The 14,475-nt window shown below is 48.5% G+C and overlaps 1 protein-coding gene across 7 annotated transcripts in view; it reads right to left on the bottom strand.

Annotated features, from left to right (window-relative positions):
- Positions 1 to 5,571: 5,571 nt before the first annotated feature.
- Positions 5,572 to 14,475, bottom strand: part of Mknk1 (MAPK interacting serine/threonine kinase 1) — a 40,240-nt gene continuing 31,336 nt past the window's right edge. For 5 of the 7 annotated variants that reach the window (XM_027402516.2, XM_027402513.2, XM_027402517.2 and 2 more), the window contains 5 exons: positions 11,862 to 11,957; positions 10,268 to 10,462; positions 9,515 to 9,679; positions 8,350 to 8,393; positions 5,572 to 6,907 (listed from right to left, as the gene is read on the bottom strand). In XM_027402516.2, the coding sequence (XP_027258317.1) occupies positions 6,673 to 6,907; positions 8,350 to 8,393; positions 9,515 to 9,679; positions 10,268 to 10,462; positions 11,862 to 11,957 (735 nt within the window). In that variant the 3' untranslated portion in view covers positions 5,572 to 6,672. The remainder of the gene's footprint in view (positions 6,908 to 8,349; positions 8,394 to 9,514; positions 9,680 to 10,267; positions 10,463 to 11,861; positions 11,958 to 14,475) is intronic. The other 2 variants (XM_027402520.2, XM_027402521.2) reach the window with 2 other exon arrangements.

Raw genomic sequence — 14,475 nt, forward strand, 5'->3', positions numbered from 1 at the left:
GCTTGACCTCAGCACCCCGGCTTACTCTACCTCCTGTGAAGGGCTGTGATGCTGGAGGCCACTCTTGGGGTTCCTGCCTGGCCACATTTCTATCTTGGCCAGAGTTGTAGGGAGGTGGGTCTGCTCCATGGAGTCCACCTCTATCAGCTACCACCTGGGACCCAAGAGAGCTGGGTCTAAGTTCTCCTGCTCAAGACTTTTGTCTCAGTTCTGTGACCCTGCTCTGTTGCCTTGGAGCTTGGGCCTATTAAAGTTTAAAGAAATGCAAGGTGGGGTTGGTGGGGGGGGGCAGGCCTAGGAACATAGGTTTCTCAGATGTGCAGGCAGCAAGGTGATGAGTTATTCACGAGCCTGTAATGTGAGCTTCTGTTTGGGTCTCCAAGGTCCAATGGGCAGGCAGCCCAGGTTCCACTGTTGGTTCCTGGGCAAGAAGACTGGACTTGTGGCTTCCTATGGTGCTCAGGGGGTAGGGATGTGAGGAGACTCCCCAGTCGCATGCTCAAGGCTGACCACTGGCCTCTACTCCCTAGTGGTGCACCTAGAGCCCTGTTTGGAGACATGGAAGGATGGGGTAATCCTTCAAGTCCCCTCTCTGCCAGGCCCCTCCCATGCTTCTTTTACCATCCTGTCAGCTGCTGGCCCAAGAGAGGTCTCAGTCCAAGCCTTGATCTTAAAAAGGCCCATTTATCTTAGGCAGGCATTGGTAGCACTGGTTTTAGCTGCCAGTAGGATGAAAGGCTAAGCCCTGGTGATTCCCGGCTAGGAAATTGGAGGTAGTAAGTAGTGAGTTAGGGTAGGGTTGGATAGAGAAACTGGGTGAGGTGTCATGGAGCTGAGACATGCTGGGGACCTTTTAGCATGAGTAGCTCTACCCAGCCTGGCTGGTCTAGTCAGTCTGTTTAGAGGAGCCACCAAACTGAGCCTGAACAGTAGGATCCTAGTGAAGCCTTGTCCCAATTCCTGCCCCGTCCTTGAGCCTAACTCTAACCCTTGTCATTAATTGATTCCTGAACCTATATCAGGGTATTCCCAATCTTCGAGCATGGGCCTGTTCCCTGCTCTAACCTGGGGACACTTCCCAAGGCAACATTACTCTGCTTAGAATCCCTTTTCATTGCCCAACTCTTACCACCATGCCTGCAGTCTGCACCAGCCTCAAAGTTCCCTGCCTCCACTGGGTCTCCCTCCTCAAGCCCTCTCTCTCCTTTTGAGCTGAGCATATATCTGGCTCTTTCTGTCTAGTAAACCAAGCTCTCTTTGTCCCTCAACACCTACATAGACAGTCCTTCCTGAGCACACCTGGGCTGCCCTGCCACCCCACCTGAAGGGCTCCCTCCTCTTCTTTGTTCTGCTTCTCCTGGAGATTGTGAACTTTGCAGAATGCCATGGTCACAGAGACCTTGGATACAGGACAGAGCTCTGGGCTTGGCCCTGCATTACCACCTTGAGTCATAAGGGAGGAAGACACCAACCAATTCTTTTCTTGCTGTAGAGTGGGAGAGGGGCTAAGGTCTCAGGATCATCTGAGGAGAGCCTCAGCTGTAGGACCACAAACATAGATCGCCCTCAGGCCCTGTAAAGATGGTGCCCCTGATTCCCAGGAGGCCTGGAAGCAGAGCCCTGGTAGACCTGCATGGACATCCCCATCAGCACCAGAGACTTCCGCTGCCTGCAGCTGGCCTGTGTGGCCCTCGGCCTGGTGGCTGGCAGCACCATCATCGGTGTCTCCGTGTCCAAGGCTGCAGCTGCTGTGGGTGGTATCTTTCAAGCCTTCCCACTACCATCTCCATGTTCCCAGGATAAGGACTGAGTTTTCCTCTAATTTGGCATCAATTTATATCCCATGTCCTTGTCATTTGCAAAGCATCTCTGAGGGCTAGCTAATGTTCCCTCAGGAGTTTCAACACCCACCATTCACAATGCCTTGCCTCCCATTCAGCCTTAAGTGTTGACATCACTAGAGGTTAGTAGGGTCAGTACTGGCTCCTCTCAAAGTCCAAGGCTGAGGGTGGCTCTCCCACACTGTCATCAAGACAAACCTCCTGGGGCTGGGCTGGGTTTTCACACTTGCTCCATCTTGCATCAGGCACTTGTACCAGTTACTGTACCTCAGGCCAGAGGCAGTGGCCAGCCCTGTGAATTCCAGATTCAAGAACACCCTGATCTTTAAAACCCAGAGACTGAATTCGAATTTAGACATTTTGTTTGGCAATGTAGATGTGCTGGGGAGATGATTCCATCAGTAACGTGCTTGTTGTGTAAGCATGGAGACATGAGTTTGACTCCCAGGACAAGCATTAAAAGCTGGGTGGGTGACATGCACTTACAATTCCATTGCAGTGGAAGGCATAGAGTTAGGTCCCTGAAGTTCACTGGCCAGCCAATGTAGCAGAATCAGTGTAAGTCTCAGGTCCCCACAAGAAACTTCGTTTCAAAAACAAAACAAAACCCTAAGATGGATGGCCCCTGAGTTGTAACACCTGAGGTTGATCTCTGGCCTCTCTATGCATGTACACACATGTGCACATGCATATGTGCGCGCGCACGCACGCACGCACACACACACACACACACACACACACACACACACACACACACACCTGCACACACAAATATGGAGAGAGAGGCTCTCCTATTCCTCCTTCAGTGTTTGCTAGACTGTCCCTTAGGAAAATACATGCTGGTCCTTGAGTGATTTGCTTGAAGTTATAGATGAGTTCAAGGAAGCTGTCTGTGAAAGACAGTGAGTTTCAGCAGCCCAAGTTCCATGAGTTCCTAGCCCTTCCAAGTACCAGAGTCCTTCTCATGGGAGCACGGGTTATCCTGGCACAACGGACTGAGAGCACAACTAAGCCATGGCTCATGCTGGGTCCCGCCATAGCATCTCTCTAGTCTCCCAGCAAGGCAACGGCTGAGAGGGTGTATGCCTAAGGGGTGTCTGCCTATGGTGGGTGTCTGCCATGGAGGTGTCTGTCTATGCCCTTTCTTTCTCAGAAGCACCAAGTCCAAGTGTGGGTTGAGTATGCGGAGGGAGAGTGGTTGAACAAGCCCCAGCTTGGCTTGGTTCTATTTATTTTCCATGAAGGGTGAGAACCCTAGAACAGAGTGTGATTAATTTACTGGTCCCTTGGGGGACGGCAGTTTTCTTGGATGGTTCAGAAGCTGAAGTCAGGGAAGCAGCTTCCAAGGCAACTGCTACCATGGAAACAAGAATGTCAGCCTTGTAGGACCTTGTTCCTAGGGTCCCTGAAGACCTGCAGCCGCTGGAGTAGTTGGCATGAGACCAAAGTAAGCTGTCTGTGGAGCTGAGTCTGGTGAGGGGCAGTGGGCCAGGAGGGAGAAGAGCCCTGGAGGTCAAGACTTGATTATGCCATGGCCGGGCTCGCAGGGTCCAAATGAGCTAGTACTGGGGCTAGACAATTGTCCTCTAGCTAGATCTGAGAAATGAGGCTTGATGTCTGAGACACTCTAGATGGCTGGGACCAGCTCCCCTCCCAAGATGGAAGGCCTGGCAGAGGAAGTTGATAGTGTAGACACGAATGTCAACAGCCTCTGTCAGCTCCTCGAAGCTGGCTCCCTGAAGACCAGTGTGATCCCTAAAGCTGCAAAGCTGGCTTTTACCATCCCAAGCGTCAACATCTGGACAAGAATCCACCATCCAGAGCTTCCTCAAAGCATTCACCACACCTGTTTCGATCCAGCAGAGCAAGGACATCCAAGGTACCCCAGTGAGTGGAGGTACAAAACAGAAGAAACCAGGATTTCCACCTTCCAATAGCAGGCTCTTCCCTGGCACCACGACTGCCCCCACCACGGGACAGGGACCCCAGCACATAGTGGTGTGCAGAGCAGCCTCTCAAAATAAGGATGCCAGGGGCCAGAGGCCTGTCGCATCTCTAAGTCAGATCAATCTGTATACTGCACAGGGGGCTCTCAGTGGGCTCAGTGAGCAAGATGAGGGCAGCTTCTTTCCAACAGTGGTGTTGTAGCTTTATTAATCCCACTCATGAGACAGGGTAAGTAGAACCAAGACAACCAAAGAGGATGCATCTGAAACACATGACTCTTCACCTTCATTTCTTTGTAATGTTTACAGCTTGGTGAGCTAAACACCACCATCCCCATTTAGAGCTAAAAAACACTCATAAGTAATTTGCCCAGGAAACAAAAACATGAGTGGCTGAGCTGGGACTTGGACCAAAGCAGCAAGGCTCTGGGTTCTAAGCCTCCCTGGAAGGAATTCAAGTCCCACCATTCATTCCTAGCTATACAGCTCTGGGACATCTACTTTTACTTTGTCTGCCTGTTCTTCATGTCCAGTGGGATAAAATAATACTATGTACCCATAGGACAGTTGCATAAATGAAATGCCTGTAAACTCCTTGGAATGGACCTACTACTTAATAAATGTACAATTGCTAGCAAAGCTGAAGCTGACAAGCCAGGTGATAGTAACACAAACCTTTAATCCTAGCACTCGGGAGGCAGAGGCAGGCAGATGTCTGTGAGTCCGAGGTCAGCCTGGTCTACAGAGTGGGTTCTAGTACAAGCTCCAAAGCTACACAGAGAAACCCTGTCTCAAAAAACCAACCAGCCAGCCAGCCAGCCAGCCAACCAACCAACCAACCAACCACCAAACAAACAAAAACAAAAAAAACCCTGAAGCTGGCACAGTATCACTTAAATGGCTAAGGGAGAGGACCTCACTATGTGGGCCAGTATGAGGAGGTCAGAGAAAGGGCACAGCTTGAGCAAAGGACAGAGGGATGAGAGCCTAGGGCTTGGGCTGCAGCAAGACTGGGGATGGTGACAGAACATATATGACCTGGGAAGGGCCTGAAGACATCTTCCTACTGGGGCCATTCTGGAGGACTGAATAGGCCAGAGCTTAAGTCCACAGACAGAATTCATTTCTGAGCTCTGATGTCCAGGGGCTTGGAGCCTTTGGGCCATTCTGCAAATCTGCTTTTCTATCTGGCCTCACTTCAGATGGATGAAGGGATGCAAAGGGAAGACTGACCATCAACCATGCCACTACAATGTGTGTTCATACTATGGGATAGCTGGTAGCCCATGACCTGAACCCTGAGCCCATCCAGATTCCTTCTTTGCACCTCCTTGGTCTCTAGTCTGGCTGTGGGTGGGAGGCACCATTTCTCGTTGTCATCAGCTCTGGTAGGACAAGTTCAGTCTTGGGCATACAGCAGGTCCTCAATAAAAGCATAGTAATGCTTTAGACAGAGAAATATGGTCTTTTGTGGATGGGTACAGGGTCATCTATCATAGCTCCTTCTCAAGTCTGCTTGTGTGATGACTACTGACCTAATTGCAACCTCTTCTCGACATACAACTGTTAAAAAGCAGAATCATTTATTGTAGAAGTGGTGTTGGATGAATTTCATTTCCTCATCTACAAACAGAGAAGCAAAGCTCTCCATCTCACCTTGTGGATCAAATGTGCTATTATACTTGGGAGTCCTTCCCATAATCTGACTAGGCTCAGGCCCCATCCTGGAGGCCTGCCTCCTCTTCAAGTTTGCCATTGAAGAAAGGACCACCAAGGCTGTCAGATGGAATTTTAAATTATTTATTAAAACAAACGCAATTTAAGAGAGAATTTTGGTGATTGTGGTTGAATAATGTGTGTGTCACATATGCAAATCTGTTTTCTTTATGCGACTCCACAGTATATATGACAATGGCTACACCACCATGTCTGGAGCTGAGGGCACTGCATCCCTCAGAGCAAGGCAGCAGGGCCGCCTGTGACCTAGGTTCATGTCAGGCACAGCAGTCTAACTGCCCTGGGTTTGTGCCTGTTTCCATAAAAGACCTGGGAGAAGGCAGCAGCAGACGAAGACACCATCTCTAAAGTGTATGTCATAGTAACAGCTTAAAATCAGTTGGGACTGTGGAGAAGAGGGGATTAAAACCCAAGCACATGGAAACCCTGCTTGGGGAAGTCCATGGACTTGCAGTGGGAGTTTGAAGTTCTATGCTTGCTGGAAGACATGGTTAAAAAATATTTTAAAAAAGAAATAATACTGAGTCTATCAGCAATCCCAAACATGGAAGAGGATGATAAATGAGGAATACATTTCGGTCACGGCAAAGAAAGATTATGTGCTTCTCTGTGCTACAGACTGGAAGACTGATCTGGCTTCCTGCCCTTCCTGAATTGAGGGGATGGCTTTGCTCAGCCAGGGAGAGGACAGTCAGCGAGGACGTCTGTAGGACAGAGGAAGGTGGAAGAATTGCCAGAAGGTGACAGTGCAGGGAGAGAAGAGGCATGTGTGTCAGCAGCCTCTGTCAGCTCCGGGAAGCTGCTCCCTGAAGGCTGCGGCCCCAGCAGCCCCCACCGCCAGCTGGATCCGGGATCTGCACACAGCGAGCACTTGGAGCCCAGCAAAGAGATGTTCATGCTGCAGGCGATTATGCAAAGTGACAAGTGATTGCTTTCCTTTTCAAAGACAACCCCTTTGGAAAAAGCTTTTTCCTCTAAGGACCCAAGGGAAATGGGGGATGGGTGGGAACCCATGGAGCCTTTGTGGATGGAAAAGGCCCGCCTGGAGCTGCAGGGCAGGTAGGTCCCTCTGCTTGCTTCATTCTTTGACCTCACAGGTTTCCAGGGGGCATCGCCCGGACTGGCCTACAAGATGTGCCTGCAGTGGTTCAGAGCCCCATGGATGTTGAACATGGGTTTGCATCCCTGCTTCGTCCAGCCTGGGCCAGGGCTCGCCTTCGTGCCAGGCGAGATTTGGAAGGAGGGGACAGCTTCATGGAGCAGAGGCCCTCAGCAAGGGCCTCAGGTTCCTCAGCCAGTTCGTTCTCCTCATGCTGAGACAGCTGGCGGTTAAGGGCAATTGCCTCGGCTGCGAAGAGTGTCAGGTCCATGGTGCTGCTGTTTCTGTAGGGACCAGGAAAGGCATGGAGAAGAGGGCAGCAGGATTGAGATCAAGCAGGCAGGCTGGCAGATGCACCCACTCACAGCTAGGTCCTACAATCCAGCATATTTTCCTGGGTCAGCTGCTCTCTCCAAAGTGGCTTTGCCTGGGTTTGGAACCTTGCTTGACTAAGATAAGAAAGGCCTTTGAGCCTCATGGGCTGGACAGTCAGGGCAAATGGCCTCTTCTCAGAGCACCCACCTCCAGGCTCTTCCCACGCCAAGAGGCTGCACTTGTCTCTGTTTTCCTGCGGGGAGGGGCTCTAGTACAGGGCCTGAGCTATTTATCTCTGTGCTTCTAGAACCCAGTCCAGGGCAAGCATCTGCCAGACACTTTGGGTCTGTTGAATAATCATCTAAGAGGGACCCAGGGTTTGGCACTTGGAGGCATCTGCAACAGCTTTAGTCAAGTGGGAAGCCAGCTGTGTGGAGGCAGCCTGGGGTGGACAAAGGGAGACTATTCTGGGTAGTTTCTCCTAAGAGCTGCAGTGGTCCAGAGCCCCATGGATGCTGAACATGGGTTTGCACAAGGTTGGGTCCCTAAGGGGGTTTCTGTTCAGCTTAGCTCCAGCTCTGTGGGCAGAGCTTGGTAGAAATTTATCCAGAGCTGCTATGGGTCCCAGCACAAGTTAATTTGAGCCCACTGATTCTTGCCTTTTCCATCTCTAAAATGGGGGCTGGAAAACTTAAATTTGTTTGTAAAGACTATGGATCTAGCACAGTCACAGACTGCAGGGCATTTCAGTTGCTGACAAGCGCACATGATGGTATCACCCAGTGTTATCTCTGATGTTTGTACACTATGGAATTATATTTCTCTCTCTTTTCTGTTTTAAGTGCTGGAAACTGAAGTCAGGGCCTTGTTGATACTAAGACCATGTTCTACCCCTGGACTACGTCCTCAGCTTTAAGGATCTGCATTTTTCTCATTACATTTCTCAGGATGGACTCTGGCCTTTGAGCAGCAAATGACTGTGTATGAAATACCATTAGTACTACACTGGGCATGTGGTAAGCATTTAAGACATAGAGTCCATTAGCATTCCTGTGTGCCTAACAGCGTATGTGAGTTGTCCCTCTACCTTACAGTGGCCCCGACTCCCTCTCCTACCAATGCTAGGAGCAGGACCCCTCCCCCCACCCCCCAGGGATGATCCACAGATAAGAACCATCTTTGTGGGGTAAATGATGATTCATAGTCATATTCAAGTGGGTAGGAAACAGGGGTTTGCTGCAAAGAGAGGCTGAGATGAAGCTAAGAGAGAGATCCATGTGGAGATTGTCGAAAGAACTCTCTGGAGAAGGCCTCAGAGCCTGAAGATGGGTCCATTTCCCATACAGGCTGAGGACTTGAGGGAAAGTCAAGGCTAAGGTGAGAGGGCAGCGGGTAAGACAGAAGCATTTACCTCTGGAGGACTTGCGGCGTGGGGAGTCCCCTTTCTGGAGCTTGCTAGAATGGAAGGACAGATAGTGGGTAATGCTGCTCCCAGCTTCCAAGAGCTGCCCCCACCCAGGCCAACAGAAGGGACAGGTTACTACAGGTGCTTGGCCCAGCACAAGGATTTGGCTATGCTTGCTGAAGGGTTAGACCTTCTGGAGAGAGAGAGAGAGAGAGAGAGAGAGAGAGAGAGAGAGAGAGAGAGAGAGAGAGAGAGAGCGCAAGAAAGGTACACTTTGCTGCTTCTGCAGATAGCCACCCCTTCCTATTAAAGTCTTAATTGTTCTCTAAGACCCAGTTCAAAGGTCTCTTTCCCTGTCGTCCCCCCCTCCCCCATTTCAGCAGAGGCCTTGCTGCTTTGTGCACCTAACTATTTCTATAGCATCTACCACACCATTCTACAAGGTCTACCTCTCTCCACTGGAGGGAGAGACAGACCTGGGCCTTACCCATATCTACTGCTTGGCTCTGACATACAGTGGATGAGAATTAGAACTGAGCTACTCTGATCTGATGTCACTCTGGGCTGGGCAATGCTTGCCTCCTTCCAGTGGCAAGATGAAAGAGGGCTGGTTAGGGTCTGGCAGACCAAGGACACAAAGACTTCTTGGAGGGGAAAAGCTCAGATATTGTGACTGACTATGAGGGATTTAAAGTTTTATAGTGAGGACTTGGTTCCTGAACTCATGGAAAACAACAGCACTTGCCATTTAGGCCCCTGCACCCTAAGCCCTAGTTACAAAGAGAATCACATGACCCTAGTGCTGCCACATAAGCTGCAAGACCTTGCTTGCCTCAGGGTGCTCTTAGCTAATAACAAGTTTATACCATAGACCCTAGATGGTAACTCCAGACTGCTTCCTGGGATGGACATCTGTGCTAACAGAGAGACCCATGTGTCAAATCCTCAGAGGGCTTTAGGGGTTTGGTCTGTGCCCAAGGTTAGAGGCAAGTCTTTGACACACCAAGGAGCTGAGCCAGGAGTCAGAGCTCCTTCTACCAAACAATAGCTGAAGCTGCTGTCTCACTTATTCTCAGCCTGGGGCAGCCACACTCTCTGGGGTGAGAGCTTTCTTGTGACACCTTCAACAGGCCAGCAGAGATCCCATGCCATCCATCCTACAGTCACTCACCCCTTGTACCCACGGGTGCTGCAGAACTTGGGCAGCGCTGAGTCTTTGCTTTGCATCTCGAACCAGGAGCTTAGAGATGAGGTCTTTGGCCTCGTTGGAGATATGAGACCAGTCCTTGTCGGGAAACTCGTATTTGCCTTCTTGGATGCTCTCAAACAGCTTGTTCTAGGCATAGAGAATTCCTTCTGAGGTCACATTGGCCAGGGATGGGCAGGATATGCTGCTGCTAATCTGGTCACCCTGGCTCCAACTCTGCTAGAAGGGCTGCTTATGGTCTGAGAATGCCATGGGCAGAGCCTCCTTCCAAAATCTCCCCAGGTCTCCCAGTAATACCCAATGACTTTGGAAGGCAGAAATGGCTACACCAAGAGAGGTGATGTGTAAATATCGCCCACAGACTATCCTGGCAACCTCCTCCCACCACCAGCATGCTAACCCTCTCCTCCCTACAGTGTACATGCAGTAGTTTCATGCCTCCATGTCTCGGTTTATGCTTGTCCTAACTACAGTTCTTGTCTCTTCCTCAAGCTAGATGAAGCTGGGGTCTGTTTAGGTCTGCTCTTCTCAACAATCCTCCCCCAGAATGTCATCTGTCTGAATGCATATCTCTATTTTACCTCTGGCTTCCTTCCCTACCAGAAGAGGGCACCAAAACCCCTCCCAGATGGGACAGTCTCCTATCCTAAACCTGTGTGGTACCCCACCATCAGGCTGACCCCCACCTATTCCCAGTGAGGCCCAAGCAGCACTTACCTGGCACACCCTGCATACTTCTCCCCGGTCCCAGCCACAGTCAGCCCCACAGTGACCTACAAAGGGGGGGTAGCCACTCAGCATGATGTAGAGGACCACACCCAGGCTCCACAGGTCACAGCGCTTGTCATAGAAAGTGGCCTCGTCCCTAAAGACCTCTACCACCTCAGGTGCCATATATTCTGCAGAGCCGCACTGTAGGGCATGGGAAGGGGAGATGGCAAAGAGAGAGGGTGAGTTCAAGGGCGAGCAGATGGCAAAGTGCAGAATGTGATTCAAGCAAGAGGATGGAGGGATAGTCACAGACTAAAGTCCTTGGGAAAGCTGTAGGACTCCCCCGTACCCCAAGGACACAAAGAGAGGTATCACCCGCTTGTGTTCTTGGTTCTTCCTCCAGTGGCCCCAGGTAAGGAGCTCCCTACTAAATCTCTCTATAAAGCAGACCCTGTATGTATACACTTACATGCCAAGAATGGCATGGTGGGGGATCTGTGGAGATTTGCCTTTTCCTGCAGGGAGTTTTTCAAAGTGATTCTTGCCAGCTCTTCACTAGCTTAGAGGAAGGAAACCTCGGGGTTTAAAATTCAGAGGCCATTGAATCTTGAAGCGTTCTGATGAAATGTCCAGTCTCCCTGCCCTTTAGAAAGGGAAGGCTCAGGATGGACAGCGGCACAGCTGTGGCAGTTGGGCCAGGATCCTCCCAGGCCTTGCACAGAAGACTGCTGAGAGGAATTAAACACATGTATCTTGCTCCCCCCTCATTATTTCAGGCTCACCTACTCCTACCCACTCCTTTCCCCCACCACTCCTATCTAATTTGATTAGAAGATGGTGAGTGCTCTCAAGAACAGATAATATTTTCTGTTACTGGCAATTAGAGTTAATGAATTCCAGAACAAGGGAGCACTATATGTTGGATGCCAACGAGGAAACATTCCTAATAATGTTGTTTAGAATGAGACACAACACAAGCATATTTAAAGGCAAATCTTAAAAAAAAAAAAGGCTATTAGGAAAATTCACTGATGAAGCATGCAAATCTCAAAAGAATCATCCTAATTACAGCATATTAAGGATGTGGGAGAGCGATCTTCCGGAGAAGCAGCTCCCAATGCTACCATTTGAAATGTGAAGGGGGAGAAACAGGACAAGTGATCCTCTGTGCGTGTGGCCTGGGACTTCACAGTTTTCCCACAGAGTGGGAAAACACACTTTCCTGGGCGGGATGATTGCTCTTAGTCTCTACCACAAGGGGGATGATGCACTGACTTCAGCAGGGATAAGGGACTTACAGGCTCTCTACAGCTTCTATGCCATAGGGCAGGCTGTGCAGTGTCTGTTTTCATCTGGGACAAGAGATAGGATGCAGTTGGTATTTGTGGAGACAATGGGTTCTTTTTTGGCAGAGGGGACTTACCCCAAAAGAAAGCTCCAATGGCAGTTTCATTAGCTACTGGGTGGGGATTGGCTTGAGAGCCAGGGGGCCACTTAAGTGCTACCTGGAATTTCCTTTCCTATCCCTCTGCTCAGGGTGTCACAGATTCACATGCTCCACACATACAGCAGCAAGGCACAGGGCACTAGGCATACATACTGGAGTGGTCAGCTCTGGTGTGGTTATGGGTGTGCAGGAGTTGTTCAGTTTCACCCCACTGCCCAAGTCAAAGTCACAGATTTTCACTGGAGACACCTACAAGGGAAGACAGAATTCAGGGGCTGTCACAAGAAGCTGGAGGTCTTGGGGACAGCAGCATGACAAAGGCTTGGCAGTCAACAGCAGCTGCTCTATCTGCCAGGCCATATTTACTGTCCTTGGGTTAGCTAGGCACCTGAGGACTGACTCTAAGCTCTCCTCTTCCCTTCTCTCTCTTATTTCCTAAGGGAGAAGGAGCTGAAATAGATGGTATTAAGATTTTGGACCTTATTATGATTCTCTCCCCCTCTCTTTTTTTTCATCTAGCCTCCCTCCCTTCCTCTTTTCTTACCCCACCTCCCTAAACAGGGTCTCTCTACATAGCCTGGCTGTCTTGGAACTCAGCTATGTAGACCAGCTATGTGACTTCAAACTCACAGAGAGATCCACCTGCATCTTTTTCCTGAGTGCTGGGATTAAAGGTGTGCACCACACCTCTTTGTTTTAGCAATTCTTAAATTACGACCTAGTGGCATCAATTATATACACCATTACCACCATCAGTTTCCAAAATTCTTCCATACCTCCAAGTGGGGACTAAACTCTAGCAATTACTGCCCATTTTTGACCCCCAGCTCAGGCAACTCTAGCCTACTTCTGTCTTGATTAGTTGGCCTGTTTTAGATATTTCACCTAATTGGAACATACATATTTGTAAATGGACTCCTTTCCCTTAGCATAAATGTTTTCACTGTTGTTGTTTTGGGCAGTGCTGGGAATGGAAGCCCAGGCTTTGTGCACACTAGGTTAGTACTCTCCCACTGCCCTATCTCCTGTCCTGGCATAAATGCTTTCAAGATTGATGTATGTTGTAGTAGGTATCAGAGCTTCATTCTCTTTTAGGGCTGAGTAATAACCCTTTGCATGCAGAGGTCACATTTTGTTTATCCATTCTATTGATGGTCACAGGGTTGTTTCCATGGTGGCTACTCTGAATAATGTTGCTACACAGATTAGCATACGAATACCTGCTCTAGTTTCTCTTTTCAATTTTGAGCACATTCCCAGGAGAACTGCTGAGTCATGCAGTGTTTCTACCCTTAGCCTTTGGAGGGTCTGCCAAACCATTTCCCATATTTCAAAGTACCAGCAATGTATGAAGATTCCAACTTATCCACAACCTCACCATCACTAATCATTTTCTGGTAAAAAATACAGCCGGGATGGAGAGATAGCTCAGCCGTTAAAGGCTAGGCTCACAACCAAAAAATCTAGCCATCCTAGTAGGTGTCTAGTGGTGTCTGCACTTTGATCTGTAGTTCACTAACAACTAAGGGTGCAGAACATCTTTTCATGAGCTTGCTAACCATCTGTAGGTCTTGGTATAAAGTCTACTTCCTCAAGCCCTTTGACCATTCCAGAATTGAGCTGAGGCTCTGTTGTGGAGTTTTAGGAGACCTTTATATATTTTGGATGTTAAATAAATGATTTCCAAATATTTTCTCCCATTATTCAAGTTATCTTTTATGTTTCTTGATAAGGCCTTTTGACATTTAGCCTCTCTTAAAATTTAGTTTTTCAACCATAAAAGGGGCAAGAAGCATGTGTAGTGATATATTATTCATGATTTATTAAAGCTTGCCTGAGGATTCAGAAAGCAAGTCAGGTATAAGCCATAGAAGCCAGGCACATACCTTTAATCCCAGCAACTAGAAGCTAGGAGGTGGTGGTACACACCTTTAATCCTAGGACTCAGGATTAAGTCCAAGGCCACCCAGATCTACACATAGTGAATCCATCTAAAAGAGAATTATAGCTCACATCTTTCATCCCAGGACTCATGAGAGGTATATAAGTCAGTATCAGGATTCAGTATAAGGCATTCGTTCTCTGGACACGCTGAGGAGAGGCAGTAGTTTGAGACTTTGTGAAGAGCTCGTTTGTGGATCGGCCCTTTCAGCCTGAGCTACAGGTGAGAGCTAGTGGCCAGCTACTTTGCTTCCCTGATTTTCAGCTTGAACCCCAGTATCTGTCTTTGGGTCATTTATTGATTCATGTTACAAGCATGTACCATAGAGAACAAATGAAACAAAGGAGAGGAAAACATCTTGTAAGTCAGAGGCTGTAATGGGAAGTTCTGAGCACCCTTGGGGCTCAGGGCCAGGATACCTTAGTGTTTGTTCATCCAGGTTTTTCCATTTACCAGGGAATGATTTTGTGTAAATTTAAAAAAAAAACCTCTCTGAGAGTCAGTTTCCTCATCCATAAAATGAAGATAATAGTAATATCTACCTTAAGATGTTTTATAAATACTAAATAAGCATATATGCCTGACACAATGTGAATATTTGAAATGTTAACTGTAATTATTATTAGTAATCATAATAATGTATATTCTTGTATATATACATATATACTTTATAATATATATTGTTTATATACATTATAAAGGTGTATGCCAGAACCACTGACAGGCAGGCACAGTCACAAAATCTTTTTTTTTGAGACACAGTCTTTGTAGCCCTGGTGTCCTGGAATTCATTATGTAGATAAGGCTGGCCTTGAACTCACAGTG

The sequence above is a fragment of the Cricetulus griseus genome, chromosome 2, assembly GCF_003668045.3.
Source record: "Cricetulus griseus strain 17A/GY chromosome 2, alternate assembly CriGri-PICRH-1.0, whole genome shotgun sequence".
Taxonomy (NCBI): Eukaryota; Metazoa; Chordata; class Mammalia; order Rodentia; family Cricetidae; genus Cricetulus; species Cricetulus griseus.